Source organism: Martes martes, assembly GCF_963455335.1.
Source record: "Martes martes genome assembly, chromosome: 16".
Classification (NCBI taxonomy): Eukaryota; Metazoa; Chordata; class Mammalia; order Carnivora; family Mustelidae; genus Martes; species Martes martes.
The window spans coordinates 60444823-60469523 of record NC_137904.1 but is presented as its reverse complement, the minus strand read 5'-3'; the positions used below and the strand labels follow the sequence as shown (position 1 = coordinate 60469523).

The window sequence follows — 24701 nt, the reverse complement described above, 5'->3', positions numbered from 1 at the left end:
CATTCCCTGGAATAGTGCCCTGAGTTCCAGGGTACGGTCCGGGACAACAGAAGGCCATTGTGCGTCTGTATTACTCCCCGCCACTCAGAAGAATGTCTTGCCTTTTTCATCCTGCTTGGCGAAGGTGTTTTAAGCATTTATTGGTGCGTGTCCTGGGTGAAGGCCAAGGACGTTGGGTACAGAACGGGAAGCTGTGCATTCCTCTGAACATACCCGGTCATGTGTGAGCAACGAATCTGGGTCCCGCGACCCTCGGGGCTTATTACTCCAAGCTGCGTCTATCCCATTACACCTTCTGGGAGACACCTGTGTGTTCGGTATCCTGTGAGCCACAGCACTTCAGGGAGGGCTGCTTCTCTGTGTCTTCTGTTTTCTACCCCCGAACTCGGTCATTATTCCTCTGAGTTGCACATTCCCCCTAAGCATTACGGCTTTTATTCCTCATATCAAAGTAGAGTTAATGATTTCTCTGGGTCATCTGGAGGGGTCTCCAAGCTGAGGAGATCTGAGCCAGGGCGATTTCGCCCACAGTAGAATGGGGTTGACAACCACACCCAGCACCTTGAGCAGCTGCAAAGGCATCACTGCACGAGGACGGCCCCCCGGAGCCTGGCTCCGAGCTCTCGCCTGCACGTGTGTGCTCAGGGCTGTCACGGTCATGACTGCCAAAGGGACACCGGCAAGGTTGAGCCAGATGACTGTAAATCAGTCCTCTGCATGGCTGCACATTGGGATCACCTGGGGGACTTAAAAAAAAAAAAAAAAACCCCTGCTGGAAAAACAGCCGGTACCGGAGATCCTGGCTTTGTTGGTTTCTATGCAACCTGGACAATGGGGTGTAGGAAAGTTTCCCGAGTGTTTCCTGTATGTATCCCAGGATTGAGAGCCAGCCGGGACTCTGGAACGCCTCGGAAATGAGCTGTCCTCGTAGCTCTAGTCTCTGGTGGCACAGTGTTCTTTGAGGGACTATTGCTAGAGGGCTCTCCAAGCTAAACAGATCCCCTGTGCTTTCCTCGTAAAGGTCATGTGGCACACCGGAGCCCCTGCAAGGGTCTTCTAGCCCGTGCAGCTGCCCAGGGCCCCCAGGGGTTTGGAACCTGATAAAAGTGAGGTTCCCTAGAACGCGTCCATGTTTCTCATAAAGCTCTCCATGCAGCTTTTGCAGAAATTGGCTTCTGAGACCAAGAAAAGGAAAGTAAACTTGTTTGCACAAAAGGAGTTTCTTTTCCTTCAAGCCACGCCAGCCTATAAGCCCTTGCAAAGCAGGGACGGCAGCTCCTCCTTCCCGTGGCAGATGCTGATAGACTCAGGGTTTACCTGAGTGGCTCATTGTTAAGACAAGAGGTGTGCACTCCCTGACCAGGAGGCGTCAGCGCTCAAACCAGCTGCGGGCCCCATCAGAGCTCCAGGATATGCAGAAACCTTCTGGCGGTGCCTGACCCAATGCCATGAGGACCTGTCTGCCTCGAATCAGTCGCCTGGACCATGCCGCCCAGTGGCTCTTGCTTTTGGCCGTGTTGGCGGTCTTCTTCTTCCTGCTACCCTCCTTTCTGAAGGAGCCCAACACAAAACCTTCCAGGTAAGGCTCTGACCCTCCCCAAATTCCTCATCATTTATTGGAAGCACGTTAAAGGACTCTAGCCCAGGGAAGCCCGGGGAGCCCCGAGATGCTGCCGTGTCCACACGGGGTGTCAGGAAGCAGGAATGTTGTCAAGAACCCCTGGCAAGGGAGATCCAAGGGGGCGCGCAGGGAACACACAGGTGGCAGGAGTGGGGAAACCAAGGTGTCCGGATGCCCGGGGGCATGTCGAGGGGAAACGTGGGCAGGAGCTGGCCAGCGATGGGTTTGGGTCTCCGGAAGGCACAGATGGGAGACGACGTCCCCCTCTGGGATTGTGAGTAACAATGGGGGCTTTGGGGATAGTTCTCACGTGCCACTCCTGCCGTTCGCTGTGTCCTTAAGCAAACGATTTACACTGTGGTTACCCTTCACTTCCAAATCTCATTCTCCTTGAGGAACTGGTCAGAAAATTTGAGACCTCCCGCTTAGCTTACTTCTGGGCTCCAAGTTCATCCTTCAGAAGGACCTTGTGGATCAATTCTCTTAGAACATCAACACATCTCCAGCAGCAGCAGAACTTTTTTCTTCCCAGACTAGGTTTTTTTTTTTTTTGAATGACTTTATTTCACTGTTCTTAAAATTTGAAAGTAATACATGTTCTCATAATGTTTAGAAAAATCCAAGCAAGAAGTGAGGGTCTCCCATCACACCCCCATGTCTACCCACTCTTAAGGGCTGACCACACTTGCTTCTTTGGTGTACCTATAATTATTACATAGGCAACACTTCTATTCAAAATGTCTTATGTACCATTAATTAATTCTGAGGGTTATGAATTTACAGAGACACAGAGAGTGAACTGCCCAAGGTCACCCGCTAGGAAGTCACATGGCCAGGATTCAAAACCTGGTATTCTGCTTCCATAGCCTGTACTTTTTACCTTATGTTACACAAGCCCTTACCACAGATGGATAAACAGATAGGTAGGTAGATAAGTGGATACATAGGCAGGTAGGTAGGTTTCACACCACACACATTGTTCCACGGGCTGGCTTTTTAAATGGACAGTATGCCATGGACATCCTTCCATGTTGACGTGTACAAACCTACTCCCATTTTACTCACGGTGCATGGCCAGGATATGAGTTTACTCAACCAATCTCTGTTGGTTGACCCTTGGGTTGACCCTATTGGGTTGCCACTGGCTCTTCACACACTTACATAGGTATTTGAGAAGGCAAATTTCTAAGAGCGGAATGGCCAAGGCAATGGGTACATTGGCAGCAAATGCCAACAGATGCCGTCGGATCACCCTTTTTTTATTTTTAAGGATTTTATTTATTTATTCGACGGAGAGAGACACAGCGAGAGAGGGAACACAAGCACGGGAAATGGGAGAGGGAGAAGCAGGCTACCTGCCGGGCAGGGAGTCTGAGGTGGGGCTCCATTCCAGGACCCTGGGACTATGACCTGAGCTGAAGGCAGACGGTTAATGACTGAGCCACCCAGGCGCCCCCAGATAACCCTTTGAGCAGGTTAGAACAACAGGTGTGCACGTTCACAGAAGAGCTAGGCCTTCAAAAGCAAGGGACGATCCTCGCTGTGGCTGACCCGGATTCTGGCCCCCCTCCCTCCAGCTTCTCCACCTCCCCCACCCCTCCTGCCCCACCCCCCAAGCCTTGGGTCTTCGCTCTGACCTGGGAGGGTGGGGGAAGGAGCTCTGAACTGATAGGATACCTGGAGCTTTAAAATGGATGAGACTGAATTTGGGGCTTTAGGGTTTCTTTCTTTTTTTTTTTTTTTTTCAATCTTTGCTGTAACTTTTTTAGACTGAGTTTTTTGTTGTTGTTGTTTAAGATTTTATTTATTTATTTGACAGAGACAGCAAGAGAGGGAACACAAGCAGGGGGAGCGAAGAGAGAGAAGCAGGCCCCCCGCTGAGCAGAGAGCGGGTCGCAGGACTCCATCCCAGGACCCTGGGATCGGACCAGGGCTGAAGGCAGACGCTTAACCACTCAGCGAGCCACTCAGGTGCCCCTAGACTGAGTTTTAATCATGAAACATGACTATAAAGTTATTGAACTGCCCAAGGCGTTAGACATGAGGGAGAAGGTAACCCACTGAGACTTCTCAGTAAGCTGTCTCCGTAACTAAGCCACAAACCAAGTGACAGAGTGAGCACCTTGAGAGCAGAGGTCCCGGGAGGGAAGGGGGTGTGTCTGCTGGAAGCTTCCGTGAGAGGATGGGTCTCGGGTCTCCGAGGCCCCCCGGGGCTCAGATGAGGCGTGTGGGGAGAAAAGCACAAACAGGGAGGCGGGACTGCCTGTGTCCTCTTGGCTGAGCCGCGGACCCACACGCCTTGCAGAAATGAGGGGCCCGTTCTGGGGAGCAGGGGAAGGGCATTCCAGAAGGGCGGGGGTGAGGGTAGACGCCAAGAGGCTTTTAGGCAGGGAGGCGACCTCCTGAAAATGGTATTGTGCAATGGTTAGTCTGTCGGAAGGGAACCAGAGAGAGTAGAAGGAGGAGTGAGTCACCGCTTCGCGCTGACCCGCAGTGGCGACCAAGGGGTGGACGTCGCAAGGAGATCATCCTGCGACGAAGGGAGGGACTGGGGCTGCCAGGCGCCCTCACAGGTGGCTTTAGCCTTTGAAATACAAGGTGAAGAGGACCTGGGGCAGGAGGGAAGGAAGAAGTGGAAAATCGAGACACATTTTGATGAAGGAGAGCGGTGGGAGGGAGAGACAAGTGTGCAGTTAGAGACGGGAGGTGGGGGCGGGGGGCGGGGGGGGGAGGCAGGGGGAGCGGAAGCACCTCTCCCCACAGTACAGCCTGGGGAAAATAAAATCAGATAAAACGGAGTTGTAAAATGCCAACCCAAATGTGGATCCGTGGTTTCTTTAAAAAAAATTTTTTTTATTTATTTGAGAAAGTGAGTTTGAGGGCAGGGAGGGTCAGAGGGAGAAGCAGACTCCCTGCTGAGCAGGGAGCCTGATGCAGGACTCGGTCTGGGGACTCCAGGACCACCACCTGAGTCGCAGGCAGTCACTTAACCAACTGAGCCCCCCAGGTGCCCTGTTATCTGTGGTTTCTGAAGGTCATTGTTACCGAGGTATTTGCTTGTTTATGACACAAGAGTATGGAGATGTCCCCACACCCTAACCTATATTCAGAAGCTTTCTGTGGGTTGTTTCTGGTCTTCACAATTGTTGCCCAAGATTAGCATTTTTATTCTTTTACACAAATGAAGAATATGAAGCTCAAAATATTAAGCCTGGGGGCGCCGGGCCGGCTGGGTAGGTGGAGCCTGTGGGTTTTGATCCCGGAGTTGTGAGTTCCCGCCCTGTGGTGAGTAAAAAAAAATACAACCTTAAAAAAAAAAAAAAAAAAGTTAAGCCTAATTCCACCCAGCCAGGAAGTTGCAAACTGGAGATTTGAACCCCAGGGGATCTGGGCTCCAAAACCCGTGCTTCTCCCTCCCTCGGACGTGTTGACTTTCCAGAGCCTCAAAGTCGAACGGAGCAGAGAGACGGAGACAGAACCAGAGACGGCGCGGGGTGTTGGGAGTCGTGAGAAGTCCCCGCGGTTAAGTCACAGGCGCTATGAGAGCAAAATGAGAAGAGTCATTTCAACCCCGGGGGCAGGGTACGGAGAACATCCTGGAGACGGTGGCGTTTGTGGAGCGCCTGAAGGCGGTGTGACATGTCAGCCCGCGGGAACACTGCACACCGAGGAAGCGGCGGGAGCAGCAGTGTAGACCCGAGAACTGGCGGGCGTGTGCGGGCGCGAGAGCTTGGTGACTAATGAAACTCTTGATGCTAGAGGGTTTGGCATGCCAGGCACTGGTCTCCAAAACCCCCCGATTAGCGAAAACATATCAAGGCTTTGGGGTAAATATTGTTGTTAACAACACCCTCTTTTCTAGATAAGAGAGGTTAGGCAAATTATCCAAGGTCACCTTGGTCAGTTAAGTTCAAACTCAGACAAGCTAGCTCCGGAGTCCGGCTCCCAACCACGCCCCGGGTGAGCTGTCACTGCCCCTCCTTCCTCTATCGCACCCATCGTAACGCGCCTGTCATGAACCCAAAGTTTGTTTCCTGCCAGACGTTGCATTTCCTATGGGTAGGGACTGGCTCATTTGTCTCTTTCCACAGTATTTTGAGCAGGTCCCAGACACGATGGTGTTTTTTCAATGCTTGTCGACCAAAGAGTAAAGGCAGGACCCTCGGTAACATGTCAACAGTTTAAACTTTATTCTCCAGCTGCAGAAAACTTCAGCATAAGGGAGGGACTTGAGGACATTCGTGCGTTTTCAAGACTCCTCTGTTACCAGATTATAGGGGAGACTGTGTGGGGGGCGGTGGCCTCAGGGGGGCTGGGATCGAGGCTGTTGCGATGGTTTACGGTAGGTGCCCTGGGCAGGGAGGCTCCGGTGGAAGGATGTTAGGGAGAAAGGACTGGGAATAAGCCGGGTTGGCTGGATTTGCCAACAAAGAGGATAGGACTGTATGATTTCCAACCGAGGTTACTGGACTACCTTTCCGGGCTTCTTCATTTGGTCCCAGTCTCCTAAGTGCTCCCGGATACGTAGATACAGACCTCAGACCATGTCTCTACCTGCTTAGGTTTCCTGGTCTGGAATGAATTTGCCCTCGAAGGCTCTGTGCCTTGTGTTGGCTTTAGAGCTAACCCGGGAAGCGTGAGCTATAAAATCAGGGCTATGGATTTTCTTTTTCTTTTCTTTTGGTCTAAGAAATATAACTTTATTTTCTATAACCTCCCGATTTCGGATTGTGGCCCCCCCGTTCACTGAGCTTCCGGGAAACCTAATTTCAGCCGTTCCCATTCCTCTGTCCCCTTCCCGGGATGGCCTTGAGGGCTCCCGGATACCAGATGTGGTGCCAGGGCCTGGGGGGGTGGGGGGCGGTGCTGATGCTTCGCCATTGTATTGCCTTCGAGACGTCCATCGTCTCTGTCTCTTGGCTGTTCCATGTCCACCTGCTTAGGTGTGAGAATTTTCGGAAGGGGATCTGGGTGTGCACGCCCTAAGGGGCAACCAGCAAATTCTCGTGATTCCACAATCACTGGCTGATATCCTTTTCTGCTTACATTTCTCTTCTGCTTTTTTGGGAATGAGCGCACATTACTTTTATAAAAGGAAGAATAATTCAGCGAAGTTTGTTTCTGAAGAAAGATTCAGGAACAGAAGACCCATCTAGGGCCCCCACCCCCGCCATAGCGAAGCGCCCCTCCCCCCCCAGCAGAACCCCATCCCTGGGTTGTGTCTACACTCTCTCTCCACGCGTGTGACTAATAGCATCGGATTGATAACGTCGGGTCACTGTTTATGTTTATGTCTGTTCTCCTCTTAGAGCTGGAGCTTCTTAAGATCAGTGACCCTGGCTGTCTCATCGTTAATCCTCGACAGATAGTTCTAAGTACCGGGGATCTAATCACCCAGCAGTCACTAAGCATCTGTTTACTAAATGTTGCATTGCATTTTCAGTTTTAGTATATGTGCTGCCGAAGCGAGCACTGTTGCATTGCATTTTCAGATTTTCATAGAATTTTTTATCAGACATCTCATTTAGCTTTCATGTTTTCCCCCTTTACTTATTTATTTTTTATTAAACTGACATGCAAATGTTCCAGACAGTACTGAACACAGAGCGCTCCCCATGACTTCTCCTTCCTCCGGAATCCTGATTCCCAAGGCGCCTACTTCAATTTTCTGCCCTTTCTTCTGGTATTTACCTTTTTTTTTTTTTTTAAGATTTTGTTTATTGATTTTTCAGAGAGAGAGAGAGAGCGCGCACAAGCAGGGAGCAGCAGGCAGAGGGAGAGGGAGATGCAGACTTCCCACTCAGCAGGGAGCCCGATGTGGGGCTCGATCCCAGGACCCCGGGATCATGACCTGAGCCGGAGGCAGACGCCTAACTGACTGAGCCACCAGACGCCCCCCATCCTATTTCTAAGTCACATGCCTACCTGCCACCTCTTGACTTCTCAATTAAGTGGTTTAGTGCTGTGAATGAAGTATCATTTACCCATGGCCTTGACGCCTGTCGTTCTTTTCGGCTTCAGTCTCTGGACACGTGAGCCCAAAGGGGAGCGGATGGGGACCCTGATGGTCACTGTCTGTTGTACATGTTAGCACCTGACCCACGTGTAACATGGTATTTTTCCAAGTGGCTTTTATATACCGTGAAGTCCTCACAACGGTATTGTGAGACTGGTATGAAGAGTCCCATCTCGGTGGGGGGGGGACGCCTGGGTGGCATAGTCGGTGAAGCATCTGCCTTCAGCTCAGGTCATGGTCCCAGGGTCCCGGGATTGAGCCCCGCATCAGGCTCCCTGCTCGGCAGGAAGCCTGCTTCTCCGTCTCCCCCTGATGGTATTTCCTCTCTCGCTGTGTCTCTCTCTGTCAAATAAATAAATAAAATCTTAAAAAAAAAAAAAAAAAAGAGTCCCATCTGGGGGGGTCACCTGGGTGGCTCAGTCATTAAGCATCTGCCTTCAGCTCAGGTCATGGTCCCCGAGGCCTGGGATCGAGCCCCATATTGGGCCCCTGCTCAGCGGGGAGCCTGCTTCCCCCTCTGCCTGCTGCTCTCCCTGCTCATGCTCTCATGCTTTCTCTCTCTGTCAAATAAATAAATAAAATCTTAAAAAAAAAAAAAAGTTCTCATCTAATGGATAAGAAAACAAGGCCTCTAAGCGTTCTGTGACTTGCCCAAGGTCACACAGCTGGCTGGTTAGTGGCGGGGCTGGAACTCAAGCAGGCTCCTTCCCTCCCCCGTGTGTGCCACCGCCCCTTTGCCAAGTGCCAAGAAGTTAGTTTTGTGTCAGACTCAAGTTCAACACATGAGAACAGCCAGAATTCCAGAGGTTGAGTCTTGGGTAGGTAACAGCCACAGCACGGTGGGCGGCCGCCCTTCCGCCTCCTGGCGGGGGATAGGCTGATCACGCTGCCCTGTGGCCTCAGGGAGCCTGGTCCGGAAGTTATTAAAAGCCACCCCACTTGTGGGGTTTGGCAGTTTCTCGGGGAGAGCTTCTGGCCCCAACGGACGGCAGGGTAGCTGCCCACTGGACCCCCTCGCTCTTCTCCTTCCTGTCGGGCGGAGGGACGGGGAAGGGGAGGGACAGGGTCCCTCAAGTCCCCCTAGGTCACTACATCAAACGCGCCAGGATAAAAATGTCACCGGAACTCGGGCTTACCCCTGAGACAAATTGTACTTGCAGGTGTGATTAGCCGCAAAAGAGCTAAGCCAGGTGCCAGATCCGGGTGATGAAAACTGACCCCGCTTTGAGAAACCTAGGTTCGCGGGGAGTTTCCCAGCCACTGGACCACAGGGGCTGGTCTCGTATCTGTGATTCTGGACCTCTATGTACCTGCCACTGTTTTGTTGAAAACATTTTCTTCCCCGGGTACCTCGGTCCCACCCACCACCACCCTGTTCAGGGTCATCCCTACTTTCCTTAACTCTCAAGACTCACCGCAGGGGGTCTGGGGAGAGCTGTGTGTTATTCATGTATCATAGGGAGGGAGCACGTCCAAATTTTAAACCAGCTTCCCAATTCCCGGGCCACAGTTACTTCAGTGAAAGGGATCTCAGGGAATGCTCTGGGCCCCTCTGTTGGGGGAGAGCTTTGGAAATTGGGTCCAGTTCCTAAAGCACTAGGAACAGTGGCTTAGATGTGTTTCCTCTTCTGTTCCCATTTTATATTGTTCCCCATTAGGATTTAATTGGCCAGAAGCTAAACAAATAAGAGAATTGGCTTTGATTTGAAAAAAGAACATTTGGAGTAACAACAGAATACAGATTTCTGTGTTCTTTTCCCCAGCCTACAAAGAGAATTAAGGCTAATTAAGGCAAAGTACAATTTTAGTGATGGAAGCAACTTGTGGACCCATCTAAAGTTTCAAAGTAAAGTTCTAAAATGTAAATCATGCCAAAAGTTTCAGGATTTCCTGGTGATAAGACACTGCAGAGTTTGGGCAGGGGGTGGGGGACAATGGAATGACTGGTTTCCATTTCAGATAAGACCAGAGCCCCTAAAGAGCTATGTGGGCACCAAGGGAGTTTCAGTGGCTCCAGGCTGGGCTGACCACGATGGGGGGCACTGGGGGTGAGAGCCGCCCATCAAGGAGGGGCCTCAGCAGGGGGTGAGGAAAGGCAGTGCTGGGGAGCCTAGGGTTTGTTCCCCTTTCAAGGAGAGGCACAATGGAAGCCAAGGATGGGGAACCAGATGTGTAACCCCGAAGAGGCAAGCATACCCTGGAAAAAATGAGCAAGCGATGAGGAAAGTGGATTGTGGGGACTGCGGGGAGGGGGTCCGGGTCATGAGGACGCGAGTGGAGGCGTGACTGTGACCAGCCACTCATCACAGAGCAGGTACACCTGCCTGGAGCCTCCTGTATCATCTGTTCCACTGAACACCAGAGCCCGGAATTATTTAGGAAATCAAAGGGCTTTTGGTTTTTGGATTTTATTGAAGAATAACAGATATACAATATTGTATATCCGTTTTAGGTGCACAAGAATGAATTGATATTTATATATATTATGAAATGCTTACAATCAGGCTAGTTTCCATTTGTCACCATATGAAATTGTCAGAATATTATGGACTATGTCCCCTAGGCTTGTACTTTACATCCCCATGTCTCACTTATTTTATACCGGGACACTGTACTTCCTAATCCCTCGGACCCGTTTTGCCCGTCCTCCCCCACCACCTCTGTTCTGGCAGCCACCATTCTACTCTCTGTAACTACGAGTCTGTTTCTGTTCTGTTTCGCTTTTATCTGTTTTTGAGATTCCACATATAAGTGAAATCCTACGGTATTTGTCTTTGGCTCATTTTACTTAATCTAATACCCTCTATGCCCATCCTTGTTGCTGCAAGTGGCAAGACCTCATTCTTTCTTATGGCTGAGCAGTATTCCATTTTATATATGTATAAATGGATATAATATATAAATGGATATAATATATATATACATATACATATATATTTCTCCATTCATCTGTCACTGGACCCTTGGGCTGCTTTCCATGTCTTGGCCATTGTAAATAACACTACAGCGAACACAGGGGTGTGCATGTCTTTTCAGATTAGTGTTTTCATTTTCTTCGGATAAATATCTAAAGATTTTATTTATCTATTTGACAGACAGAGATCACAAGCAGGCAGAGAGGCAGGCAGAGAGAGAGGAGGAAGCAGGCTCCCCGCCGAGCAGAGAGCCCGATGCGGGGCTCGATCCCAGGACCCTGAGACCATGACCTGAGCCGAAGGCAGAGGCTTTAATCCACTGAGCCACCCAGGCGCCCCTCTTAGGATAAATATCTAGAAGTGGAATTGCGAGGCCGTCAAGGTCTTTTGAGCTCTTGTCCTTTCCTTGATAAAATAATCTTCTATTCCTACTGGTTTTATTACTGGCCTTGGATTCGGGGTGTTATTGGTCAGTTATTGGTGGTTGAGACACCTTCAACACTCCCTGTATTATTTCCAGTAGATACAATTGACCACTGAGCAACATGGTTTGAACCATGTGGGTCTGTTTATATATGGATTTTTTACAGTACAGTAGTGTACGTGTATCTTCTCTTCCTTACAGTTTTTTGAGTGACATTGTCCTTTCTCTAGCTGACTTTATTGTAAGAATATGTACATAACAGGGTTGCCTGGGTGGCTCCCTTGTTAAGCATCTGCCTTTGGCTTGGGTTATGATCCCAGGATCCTGGGATCGAGCCCCATGTTGGGTTCCCTTCTCAGTGGGAAGCCCGCTTCTCTCTCTCCCCCTGCTTGTGCTCCCTCTCTCGCTGTGTCTCTCTGTCAAATAGTTAAATAAAATCTTTTAAAATATCTATGTACATAATACATATGACATACAAAATATGTGTTGATTTGTTTATGCTATTGGTAAGGATTCTGGCCAACACTGGGCTATTAGTAGTCAAGTTCTGGGGAGCCAAGAGTCATGTGCAGATTTTCGACAGTGTGTGGGTCAGTGCCCCTAAACCACACAGTATTCAAGGATCATCTGTGTCATATTCATGGGAAAACTCTGCTCTCTTGCCCACAGTTTTTCATGGCTTCAAGTATAAATAAACTTTGAGCCTTTTGCCCTTTCTTCGCTTCCAGGTCCCCCTTGGTGTTGGGTAATTCAGACTTAAGAGGGGAGAGGATGCCAGATAATTAATCTTTTGTATCCATTTCCTTTATTGCACAGAGCCAGGTAAACCCTGCTAATGATACATTTATTTTTAAAGTGCAACATTTTATATTTTTACCTCCCAAATAGATCAGAATTTGATATTGAGTTGTTTTTTTGCTTGGATGAGATCCAAGATCAACAGGATGAGATCCTGTCCCTCTGAAGCCTTCATAGAAAACAGGCTCCCCCCTTCACCCCACCCTGGCCGTACTCATGCTGTTCAAACCCAGGATCGCCCAAGGTCTGGACAAGGCGAATGCAGGGCACCCACCACACAGACGGAAGGAATTTGAGCATTTAGTAAATACCATGCATGAGCATAAGGAAATGCCTACATAAACACCCACATTCCTAGCAATCATAGTTGTATTTAATTATAGGGAAAGGAAATGAAACTTAATTACATAATTTTGTCAATACCTGGGTCATTGCTGCGACTCCCTGTAAAATGTAAAGGAGTCATCGGTAACCCGCCAGGGACCTTGTGCCTTCTGCCTCTGGGAGGGACTGTAGAGAGGAGCTCGGGGTGCTCCGTCCCCGGGGCTGGCGTGGCCACGAGGCGGACGGCCAGCTCTCTGGGCCGTATGTCTGAGACGTCTCGTGGAGAAGCCCACCCTGCCGTGCCATCTCCCCGATCACAGCCGTGCCGAGGTGTTTGCACTTTGGAAGGGAAACTTCTAGAAGCCTCTTGCGGTTTGGGGGTGGGAAATGCAGGGGGAGGCGATTCCGAGGTTCACGGGTGGGTAACAAGAGCTGTTTGCTCTCTGAGCTAACGCCTAGGCCTTTGTTGTGCCTCTGGCTTGAAGCTTCAGCTTCCTTGTGCCATTGAAGGGGAGACGAGTGAGTCTCACGGTACTCAAACTTCACAGAAACAACATAAGGTGGCCCAGATCCCTCAAGAATGTTCTGGACTGGGGCGCCAGGGTGGCTCATTCGATGTAGCGTCTGCCTTCGGCTCAGGTCGGGATCCCAGAGTCCTGGGAGCAAGTCCCGCTTTGGGCTCCTGCTCGGCGGAAGTCTGCTTCTCCCTCTGTCTCCTGGTCCCCCTGCTTGTGCGCGCTCTCTCTCTCTCTCTCTCTCTCCCTCTCAAATAAATAAATAAATAATTTTTTAAAAATGAATAGGATCAGGACTATCTCAGGGTTTCCACTCTGCGTGGATGGTGTCCTTTCAGAATGGACACTTTAGCAATGTCTACCCAGTTCATGAGCCAACAACCATCTCTTTCTCTTGAGACTGTCCTCCTCTCCTGCACAGGGTGGACCCCAGGACCCGTGTCACTTGCCATGTGGTCAGGCACAGGAAGGGACACAAGTGGGCCGGAACCATAAAAATTAAGAACTGGGAGCAGAGTCAGGAGTCCCGGAAGCAGATGTTCTGGGGCGGCCGTCCTCCGCCGTCAATGTGGGCTGAGGAGTGGAGAGTGGAAAGCAGCCTAAGAGAGAGACTCCAGGTTCCAGACCCTTCTAGAAGCTCAGCCACATCTTGCGCTTGGCCTCCTCAAGACATTTTCTATCCTTATGATAAATGCCTCCCTCCATTTTTTTTTAAGATATTTTTTATTTATTTGACAGAGAGAGAGAGAGAGAGGTCACAAGTAGGCAGAGAGAGGAGGAAGCAGGCTCCCTGCTGAGCAGAGAGCCCGATGCGGGGCTCGATCCCAGGACCCTGGGATCATGACCTGAGCCGAAGGCAGAGGCTTTAACCCACTGAGCCACCCAGGTGCCCCCCCTCCATTTTTTTTTTCTTAGTTAAAAATGGAAAACAAGGAATAAAGGCTTAAAAGTCTTCAAGGCTATTAGTTTTTCCAGGCTGTTCCGTGTCACAGTCTGGCCCGGTGTCACCGCCTTCCTCTCGCCTCTGGGCCGGGATAGCTCTCCACAGCACTTCTCTGAGCTGGGTAGCAGAGGCAGAGGCATTGGCTACATGAGGCCAGTTAAAAATGTGTGTGCTCCAAGGAGGAAGGACCCACCGCTAGCCTTTTCCCTAACAACCGCCCAGAGAAGTAAGGTCGTCTCTGTTACAAGGTCAGGCCAGAGAGCGCCCTTCTCGCAAAACCAGAATGAATGTGCTTCCCTGGGGCCCAGGAAGCAGGAAATACCGTACTACCATGAGGGCTGGCCGTGATGCGGGAGGGAGGCCCTAAATGAGGAAGGATTAACGGAGGTAATCTGCCTAGTGCACACACCACCCAGGGCCTGCCCGGTATTTCTCTAGTGATGCACGTCTCCTCCACCTTCCACCTGTAACAACAACGTCTACAGTGTCCTCCGCAGGTGAAAGTCTGTGCCTTATTCAAACCTGTATTCCCGGGGCACCTGGGTGGCTCAGTGGGTTAAGCCTCTGCCTTCCACTCAGGTCATGATCCCAGGGTCCTGGGATCGAGCCCCGAGCCCCGCATCGGGCTCTCTGCTCAGCAGGGAGCCTGCTTCCTCCTCTCTCTCTCTCTCTGCCTGCCTCTCTGCCTACTTGTGATCTCTGTCTGTCAAATAAATGTATAAAATCTTTAAAAAAAAAAAAATCTGTATTCCCGGGACCCACACAGCACGTTGCACTGAACATCTGTTGAATGAGACGTTCAACGTCTTACATATTTCAGAGTCTATTCTAGTCCGCTGGTTTAAATCCATTTCCTGGTGGGTCCAGAGAGCCTTCCGAAAGCTTCTGTGTGTTGATGTGTCTGTCATATGGTGGCGGGCTTCGTGGGAAGGGCTGCTGGGCGTGATCGCTGCCACCTCCAGGTTTGCGACTTAGGGAGCAGTTTGACCTTGCCCTTGAATGAACACAATCCCCAGACGCGCCCAGTTCGGCAGCCCGTAGGTTTCTAGTCCTGTCATGTGTCCCAGGAGACGGAGCTTTGGGTCAGGCTACCCTCCCACGGCTCCTTCATGCTCGCCCATTCCCCAGCACGTGTCTGGGGGACAACTTGATGTCTATCTGTGTGATGATCTGTCGTCCCCTTTACATCCTGGGCTCCGTCAGGGGAAGGAAGGTACCCCAGTAACTAGCACACCACCATACATAGGAGGCGCTCAATAAATATTTGCCGCATAAAAGAACAAATTAGTGGCCACAGAGTTGGGAGATGGGAAGTCAAAGCTACAACCAGAGAAGGAGGAGACCAGACTCAGCAGACCCCCACCTCGCACAGGACAACCCACGGGTGACTGGGAGCAGAGCACCAAGGCAGTGCTGAGAAGCCAGGAACTGGTTTGTCTGAGCGCGTATGTTGTGCCAGAGGCTAAACCTGTGTTAATGCTCGCAGAGACTTCTTGCAGAAGCAAAAGGCAGCAACCCATTTTACAGATACGAAAACCGAGGGACAGGTGGGTTAAAATTTCTCCCAGCCACACCAGCTAGGACATGGAAAGTGCTAGGGATTCTCACTCAGGTCTCTCTGGCTACACATTTCATGTTCTCTTTCCTTCTCTTGCTGTGGCCTCAGTAAGTCTGAGATACATGGCTCAGAAGAAGAATGGTAGAAGCAGACAAAGGAGAGCTGCTTGGGACAAGAGGGGTCAAGGTGAGCCAGGGAAAGGAGCAGGAGGTAAGGACAGCTGGAAATCCACGCGGGTGATGGCTATGGGTCCCCAGAAAGGACGGTTCTTTTTCCCACAGTTCCCAGGAATCCCCGAAAACCTGCGTAGCCCAGAGAACCCCCCTTGAAGTCCAGCTGGGGACACCTGCCCAGTGGAGGACCCACGCTTTCCTCAGCAGAACACCTGATGCTAATTTGCATAAATGAAGGGATCCTTTTGGCAGCCTCAGGCAAAAGGGGGAAATGAAAAGAAAAGAAATCTAATCCTCGGAGCCCAAAACCGGGGGTGCCAGAAGCCAGACCAGGCCCCCTGCACCGGTCTTCTCCCACTGCTAGAAGAAAGAATGGCCGGGCTGGAATTCAGCTCCTGGGCCCCCAGACTCTTGTCCCAGTCCCTATCTCCCACCTGAAATGTTCCAGTAGCTTCTCCTGGACAAGAAGACAAATGATAAAGTCCAAACTCCTCAGTCGGACTTACAAGGCAGATACTAATCGGGTTCTGCCCACCTGTTTGGGACCGTCCCCTGCCCAGACAGAGCCCCTTCCCTTGTGCCCACCGAGTTCACTTGCTTCCCAGGGCGAGCCCACCACGGTCTCTAGGGGTCAGAGGTAAGTTTCTAGACCCATCGCCAACGGGGGCAGCTTAATCTGGGGGTATGGACGGTGACACTCCTTGCCTTCATGTCTTACGGAAACTGGTTTGAAGTCTACTCAAGGCGCCAGAAAAAATACTAACAACCTGTGGATAGGCCTTCATCCAGATTTCTGTCTGTCCCTAGGGATCAGCACACGCTGGACAAGAAGAGGTCTCCAGGGTTGCTCCACAAGACTGCATGGCAGGTCACCGCCGCAGGAGGAAGGACAATGGCCCCGGGGGCGCTGTCAGTGCAGGAGAATGGCACAGAGGCCCCCCCGGCCCAGGCCACCGCCCACCCCACCCAGAAGGACACCAGAGCAGAGGCCAGTGAGAAGAAGGACACCACGCAGGACACGCTGCCTCCGAAGGCGCGGGACAGGGAGGTGGCCTCTGATGGGGCAGAGACACTGTCGCTGAGGAGTCAGGACCCCAGGACCATCAAAGGAAGGCAGGACCAGAGCAAGGAGCTCACGGCCACCACGACAGAGCCCCCAAAGCCTCAGGGCAAAGCGCAGACCACAGCAAGGACACCCGTGCCAAAAAGTCAGGCCGAGGCGCTGACCATGCCAGGAGCAGGGTCCATGGGGAGGACAGTGAAAGGAGTGACCACAGTGGTTGTCCCCCGCCGGGAGACAGCCCGGCCCACGCCACCCTCTACTCCTTTCTGGAACCGCACCACAGAGAGAAGACTAAGTCTACAGGCCACCAACTTCAAGTCGGAGCCCCAGTGGGATTTTGAGGAACAATATAGCTTTGACACGGGGGCCCTACAGTCGGTGAGTCTGGCCACGGCCTCCCTGCTCTGAAGCCCCCTGCAGACAGCCCCCCCACCCCCCTGACCTCCCAGGCTCTGCCCTCAGGCTCTGCCTTATCCCCCCCACACAGTGCCCTACCCTACCCTGCTTTGACCCCCACCTTCTTTCCTTAAGTAGTCGAAGTGGGAGGGGAAGGCAGGTCCGATCCTAGCCCAGGCAGCGTGGGAAGGGGTGAAGGAGAGGAGCCCTGCCCGGGGGCCCCCCCGAAGGTCTGGAAGGTCACTGAGCAGGGGGAGAGACTTCTACCTGCTCTGGGGCCCTCCTCGGGCGGGGGAAGGGGCAAGGGTTGAGAGGGGGCAAGGAGGGGTTAGGACTAATAGCTGAGGACCCCGCAGCCTGATGCGCGCCCCTGATTCCTGGGAACGCCTCGGCTTCGCCCGCCCTCCCTCTCTTCCATCCCTAAGGAAAGCAGCCTGGGCGCACGGCCTCAGGAGGGAAACCTTGGGAATGTGTCTGTTTGCACACAGACCTGCAGCCAGGCCCCGGCCAGCGCTCCAGGCTCTCCCGCAGCCCCGTTCCCCTCCCACCCGCCAGGGTGCATCCCCTACAGCCCCAAGAAGGGCCCGTTCTCTGAGACCCTCGGGGCTCCAGCAGCCAGGACAAGGGCGAGGAGGATCAGCGGGCCCTCCGAAGACGACGGAAGAGGCAGCAGCGGTGGCGCCTTCCAGACGTTGAGGCCCGCTTTCTGCCCCTGCCCCCAGCCCGGCCCCTGGCCACGGCCTTCCTGGGCCTCTGCCTGCCTGACCCACCCTCCTGCATGTAGAGCTGCCCCGTCTCGGTGAAGGTCAAGGCCTCCAAGTCACCCTGGCTCCGGAAGCTCTTTCTGGCCAACCTCACCCTCTTCCTGGACTCCAGCCGCTTCAACCAGAGAGAGTGGGAGCGCCTGGAGCACTTCGCGCCGCCCTTTGGCTTCATGGAGCTCAACCACTCCCGTGAGTCTGTCCCCCACCCCGCGGAGCCTGAGCCGCTGAGCCTCTGGCTCTGGTCCGGCCTCTTCCCCGGGGGGCCCCCACCAGCGCTGGGAGAGATGGTGGGCCGCCCCCCCCGACCCCTCCAGGGCTCTGAGCGGAGCCCCTCGTTGCAGTGGTGCAGAAGGTGGTGACACGCTTCCCTCCGGTGCCCCAGCAACAGCTGCTCCTGGCCGCCCTGCCCCCCGGGAGCTCCCAGTGCATCACCTGTGCCGTGGTGGGCAACGGGGGCATCCTGAACAACTCCCACGTGGGCCAGGAGATAGACAGCCACGATTACGTGTTCCGGTAAGCGGTCCCACCCCAAGCGCCCCATCCAGACTGAGAGATCCAGGAGGGTGTTCTACGCCCCGATCCAGAAGGTGGGAGGCCTGGGCTGTCCAGAGAGTTTCCGTTATACCTGCTGCCTCCGCATCTCTCCTTGCCTTCCCCACCCGCCTCCACGCCTTTCCCTCGTGCACTCACGGGGCCTGTCCTGTGTGGCTCTGTCTGCCCGTAGACTGAGTGGAGCTATCACTAAGGGCTACGAACAGGATGTGGGTACCCGGACGTCCTTCTACGGCTTCACCGCCTTCTCCGTAACGCAGTCCCTGCTTGCCTTGGGCGGTCGGGGTTTCCTGCACGTGCCCCTGGGGAAGGTGAGCAAAGAGGACCAGGCCTGGCCACACACAGAATCTGAATGGGGAGCATGAGCGGAGAAAGGGACCCCGGCGTCCCGCGTCTGGAGTCTGGTTGGCGCAGGCTCTGTTCATCCGAGGGGCGAGGGCAGGGAGGATGGGCAGACCGGCCTGCGGAGAGCAAGAGGGCAGGCTGGTATTGGAGCCAGGTGCCCCCCAGCCCAACCCCCAACCCCCAACCCCGGGGTCCTGAAGGCAGGACTTCCAGAGCCGCTGTCCTTGGTCCTCAGGATGTCCACTACCTGCACTTCCTGGAGGGCACCCGCGACTACGAGTGGCTGGAAGCGCTGCTTCTGAATCAGACGCTGGTGAAAAACCTTCCATGGTTCAGGTACCCACCGCCCCTCCCTCCCCTCCCTCATCCGGCCGAGCTTCGTCCCGGGCGGCTGTGAAGGGCTGGGCCGGTGGGGACCACCTTAGCGATCGCCTGGAGAGGGGCCCCCCTGCCATGCCCCTGGCCCTGACATGGCCCGCGTCGGGGAGGTGAACCACCCACGGCCACCCACAGGCGCCGGCCCCAGGAGGCTTTCCGGGAAAGCTTGCGGATGGACAGGTACCTGCTGATGCACCCAGACTTGATGCGCTACATAAAGAACAGGTGAGAGCAGAGGGGCCGCTGAGTGTGGAAGGCAGCGGGCGCCTCGCATCCCTGTGCCTCCTGACGGCAGGGAGGGGGGTTGGGCTATTTCCCAGGTTTCTGAGATCGAAGACCCTGGACACTAAACACTGGAGAATCTACCGTCCCACCACGGGAGCCCTCCTGCTGCTCACGGCCCTTCAGCTCTGTGACCAGGTGAGGCTCTACGGCGGGAGCAGCTGGAGAAGCAGCTGGGGGGTCCCTGGACCCGCCCCTTGTGGGGGGACCACGGCTGGGGCGGGGGAAGGGTGTGTGCATGCACACACGTGTGCAAGTGTACACCAGGGAGCCTGCGCCCGGCCCCCAGCCCCCCATAACACGTAGCCCATGAGCACGAGCCTGGGAGGGAGTGACTTCTGGCCTCATTTCTCCTCCGACGTTCATGTAGGTGAGCGCCTACGGCTTCATCACCGAGGGCCATGAGCGCTTTTCTGACCACTACTATGACAAGTCCTGGAAACGAACCGTCTTTTACATCAACCATGACTTCCCGTTAGAGAGAACTCTGTGGAAGCGGTTGCATGATGAAGGTATCATCCGGCTGTACCAGCGGCCCGTAATTTCCAAACCGAAGATATGACTGGGGCCTGGGCCGCTGCGGTCTCTTGAGCCGTTCCAAGGCACGGGCAAGGTGGGAACCTTGAGACTCTAACCACCGCTCTTCCGGAGCTCAGGCCAGCCTCCTGGCCCCTCCAGACCCTGGCCCCCTGGGGAACTCTGACACCGAGGGGGAGACACGTTCAAGACGGCAAATGACCAGTCGAGGCTTTGGAGACCTTGGAACACGGATGCTCAAAGGAGGGAGGTCTCCCTTCTTGAGACCCAAGAATTTGAACTAAATGGAGTGATGACGGGCCAGTACCGCCCACTGAATCTCACCCTTCACCATCGAAAAGCTACCGGACGCCGGCAGGGAAAATTAGGAGACGAGACATGGAGATTCAGTTTTGAATTCCAAATCTTGTACTTAGCAGCTGTGAAATCTTGAAGGCCTTGCTTAATTTCACTAGGGATTGTCTACAGGATCCTTCCTCCTGGGACTTATCTGATTCTAGAAGGATCTGCACCTCTCCTTGTCTTTGAGCTCTTTGACAACTCTCTGGGTTGCAGAAAACGGATAGTAATAAAAATAATTCTTGCCCGTGAAGATGCAAATAAATCTTGTACAGTCAAGAGGCAAGTGATGACCCCCCTGGGGGCAGTGACCTGTTCTGTACAAACAAGCAAATTCATGTTCGCGTTCCTGACAGCCTGTGTGTCTGTCTGTACTCGAGGTTCTCCTTTGAGCCAGTTTTTGCATGTTACTGGTTTCTTCATTAGTTAACCAGTTAATAAAATCCTTGACATGCGTTCATTTCATATTTGTATGAGAGTTACCGTTCTACCCTTGAAAAAACATCTTCTATCATGTCCTGAGGCCACTGTTGAATAATCCGTAGCAAGATTTTTGGGGTACCCATTCCACAATGACTTAAAAAAATTACTCTCTGTAAAAACCTGAGGCAACAAGGACCCAGTTTCCTCCCCTTTCGTTCTCTATCTTCCTGCCCGCCTGAACGTCCTCAGACCTCATGTTGGGAACCCAGAACAAGCCAAAGGTTTTTCGGCTCATCTTATCCCCTGGAGCTCTAGTTGCAGGATTTGGACTCTGAAGCCCAGAAGAATTCTAGAGATCCCAAACTGAATAAAGGCCCCTGATTAAGGAGATGGAGGGCGTGGAAGGGAAGAAAAAGAAAGAAAGAAAGAAAGAAAGGAAGAAAGAAAGAGAAAAAGAAAGAAAGAAAGAGAAAGAAAGAAAGAAAGAAAGAAAGAAAGAAAGAAAGAAAGAAAAGTAAGCCGTCTTGTAGACTTCATGCTCAAGGATCAAAAGCTAATTTAATACAGATAGGACAGGATTTGCTTTGTTCAGAAGGGCTGTAATACCAGCTCTGGGCAGCAGGTGGCAATATCTTGCGCACACACACCCCCCCCCACCCCCCCCACCCCCCCCCACCCCCCCGCCACCCCACTCCACCCCACCACCTCCCTCCCCACCGGTTTCTGGAATGCTCAGCTTGTCTTTTTCACGTCTTCCCAGCTGTTCTTACATGTTTATTCCTCCGTGTGAATTTTAGTATCTGTTTAGGATCTAGGGAAAAAAGTTTTGGTATGTTAATTGGAATTGCATTCGATTTATACATTTCCCCGGGGAAGAATGAATGGATGTATTACATTGAGTCCTCTTTTCCAAGAGCAAGAGATGGTTCTCCACTTCTCCAAATTTGCGTCTTTCAGTATTTTAATATTTCCTCATACAGATTTCAAACATTCCTTGTTGAATGCACTGCTCAGTGTTTTATCTTCTTTGTTGCTGTTCTAAATGGATTTTCTCTTACATTAAATCCTCTCCCTGGTAACTGTTGGTGAAGGGTGTGGTTTATTATCATATCATCGGCATATAGATTATTTTCTAATTCTTTATGCCTCTTATGATCTCTTTTCTGCATCTTTTGACTGGTACATCTGGAGTGAGCTAACGCAACAGTTGGCTTCACTTTGGATCCAAATAAATGAGGCTCAATCTTTATGTTTGGGTAGCCTGAATTTATTTTTTTTTAAGATTTTTATTTATTCATTTGACAGACAGAGATCACAAGTAGGCAGAGAGGCAGGCAGAGAGAGAGGGAAGCAGGCTCCCCGCTGAGCGGAGAGCCCGATGTGGGGCTCCATCCCAGGACCCTGGGATCATGACCTGAGCCGAAGGCAGAGGTTTAACCCACTGGGCCACCCAGGCGCCCCGGGTAGCCTGAATTTAAATTTGAGGAGGTAGGTTCAGAGGTCGTCTGCTGATAGTATATGATACAATACGCTAAATGGTGTTGATAGAGTTAGGTAGCAGTGATGTGGGACACAAAGGCAAAAGAAAAATTAAGTTTCCTTACTACTTACAGCCCACTGACAAGTCCTTGAAACAGACAGTGACTTTCCTCTAGGAACGCAGCTGCCTCGATGTTAATACTAACATTGCTAAGGGCAAAGGCAATCTTAGCCCAACCCCCAGGAACCTGTAAGTCTACTTCAACTTATAAAAATAACTTTGAGGGGGGTGCCTGGGTGGCTCAGTGGGTTAAGCCTCTGCCTTCGGCTCAGGTCATGTTCTCAGGGTCCTAGGATCAAGCCCTGCATCGGGCTCTCTGCTCGGTGGGGAGCCTGCTTCCCCCTCTCTCTCTGCCCGCTTCTCTGCCTACTTGTGATCTCTCTCTGTGTCAAATAAATGAATAGATAAATCTTAAAAAAAAAATAAATAACTTTGGGAACTTCCTTTATCTCTACCCAACAAGATGCGTGTTGGCAATCATCCCCCAAGCATATGACCCACTGATAAACATCTGAGGAGTCTCATGACTGAGTTTTTACTAAACACTAATATATGACATTTTCTTAAAATTAGCCAAGCCCCTCAGGATCCTGGAAACCTTGTTGTCAAAATACCTGGGAGGCTTATGCTGTGCCTAACCCCCTCCCAACTTGAAAGTTTATAATGGGCCGCTCCTCATGACCCCGGTGCACCTCTTCCTGCCCACGGGTCCTGTCTCCCCGCTTTAATAAAACCAACTCCTTGCACCAGAGACATCTCAGGAATTCTTTCTTGGCCATTGGCTTTGAACCCTAAAGTCTCTCCTACATCAGCAGGATATACAATTAACACAGAAATCAACAGCCTCTTGACCAAAAAATCCTCTCTTTAGGAATTTACCCTGAAGCTTTATCTCCAACAATACAAAAATAAATGGGCACAACAAGGTTGTTCCCTGCAGCGTTGTTCAAAATTGCACACTACTGGGAAATGCTGTGCTACTTCAACATAAGAGACGTAAACGTGCAGAATGGTACAGCCACACCATGGAGGACTGAACAGCCGAAATAAAGTGAGGAAGATCTCTGTGAACCGACATGGTGTGGTTGTGATGGTGTATTGTTAATTGTTTTCAAAAAGTCAAGACAAGGGGCGCCTGTGTGGTGTAGCAGGTGGAGCATCCGACTTTTGTTTTCTGCTCACGTTGTGATCTCAGGGTCGTGAGATGAGCCCCACGTGGGGCTCTGCGCTCAGAGTGGAGTCTGCTTGTCCCTCTCCCTCTGCTCCTCCCTCTGTTCACCCTATCAAAAACAAATAAATAAAGTTTTTTTTTAGGTAAAGACCAAAGAGTATAGCATTTATACATTTTACATAGGAAAGAAGAGATCAAATATACATGTACCTGCTTATTTTTGCAAAAAGGAAACACGAGGAAAAGATACCAGAAACCAGTGAGACTGGTTACCTAAGTGGGGTGTTGGGAAGGAAAATTTTTTCTTTACCCTTTAACAGTTCTTCTGGCTGGCCTCAGAATGAAATTGACAGGACACAGAGTAATAGGAGAAAATCTAATTTCATTTCATATGTACAGGAACCCCACATACATGAGAGGTTCAAAGACAGAAAGGTAAAATGATGTATATATGCCCTTGATGTCATTTTGGAGAGGTGTTATTGGGGTCTGGAGCCAACAGCCAAGGAAGAATTCTTGGGACATCTTTGGTGCAAGAAAGGAGATTTTATTAAAGTACAAGAACAGGACCCATGGGCAGACAGAGCTGCTGCACTGGGGTTGTGAGGGGTGGCTGACTGTACACCTGCGAGTTGAGGGACGTAAGGAAAAAAGGATGCTTCCACGAAGACTTTCATCTCTTAAAGAAGACTCATAGGATACCGGAGGCCTTGCAATATATTGTTGAGCTAAGCCTGTTTTTCCTCTAACAAAGCATCAACTTTAAGACCGTTGAGAGTTTCCTAGAGCAGTGTTATACTGATGTGGGACACAGAGGCAGAAGAAAAATTATTAAATTTCCTTACCTACTGACAAGCCCTTAAAACAGGCAGAGTGACTCTCCTCTAGGGACTCAACTACCCCCACCTGAAGGCTTTGCTAAGGGCAAAGGACAATCCTAGCCTGACCGACCCCCTAGCCCCAGCCAGGATCCTGTAAGTCTACTTTAACAATTCCTTTGGAAACTTGATCTCTAAACCTCCAAGATAGTGTCATGACAGTCATTCCCAAGCATATGGCCCACTGATAGACATCTAAAGGGTCTCATGAAAGGTTTTATTACTGGTAATGAATAACCTTTTCCCCAGACAACAGCTAGCCCCTCAAGGTCCTAGAAACCTTGCTTCCAAAATTCCTTGGAGACTTACATCATCCCTAATCCCCTCCCCAATTTACAAGTATGTAATGGACCACTCCTCACATCCCCGGGGCAGCAGCTCTTCCTGCCCACGGGTCCTGTCCCTGTGCTTTCATAAACCACCATTTTGCACCAAAGACGTCTCAAGAATTCTTTCTTGGTCATCAGCTCAAGACCTCACCCCACCGAACCTCGCCTATGTTCTAGAACTTCATCAATACCCTGCCTGTCTCAAGTGTTTGTCAATGGGCTGCAGGTTATAAGGAAATTGAAGTTTTTCTTTTGCCTTTGTTTCCCAAATCCCTGTTCTGAGCCAAGGAAGGGAATGGAAGCTCAGGCTTCAGAGGGAAGGAGGGCAATTCACGGGGCCATGAGAAAAGCGGATCTTTCCTAACAAGATGTTTGCCCTGCCATGCAGATGGGTCACTCAAATAAAACTTATCTCTG

At 51.5% G+C, this 24701-nt stretch overlaps 1 protein-coding gene across 1 annotated transcript; it reads left to right on the top strand.

Moving 5' to 3' along the window:
- Positions 1-1328: 1328 nt before the first annotated feature.
- Positions 1329-20773, top strand: ST6GALNAC1 (ST6 N-acetylgalactosaminide alpha-2,6-sialyltransferase 1). The gene is made up of 9 exons (XM_080827001.1): positions 1329-1579; positions 16095-16728; positions 17531-17699; positions 17852-18023; positions 18235-18373; positions 18643-18743; positions 18921-19010; positions 19106-19205; positions 19438-20773. Exons 1-9 carry the CDS (start codon positions 1449-1451, stop codon positions 19627-19629), a joined length of 1728 nt encoding a protein of 575 aa, XP_080683127.1. The 5' UTR covers positions 1329-1448; the 3' UTR covers positions 19630-20773.
- The last annotated feature ends 3928 nt before the right edge of the window (positions 20774-24701 follow it).

Bases quoted from the DNA above. Each gene is read 5' to 3' on its own strand.
- ST6GALNAC1 (XM_080827001.1), top strand. From the start codon at position 1,449: ATGAGGACCTGTCTGCCTCGAATCAGTCGCCTGGACCATGCCGCCCAG. The intron at 16,729-17,530 runs GTGAGTCTGGCC...TCCTGCATGTAG, and splicing joins ACACGGGGGCCCTACAGTCG to AGCTGCCCCGTCTCGGTGAA. The intron at 19,011-19,105 runs GTGAGAGCAGAG...GCTATTTCCCAG, and splicing joins ATGCGCTACATAAAGAACAG to GTTTCTGAGATCGAAGACCC.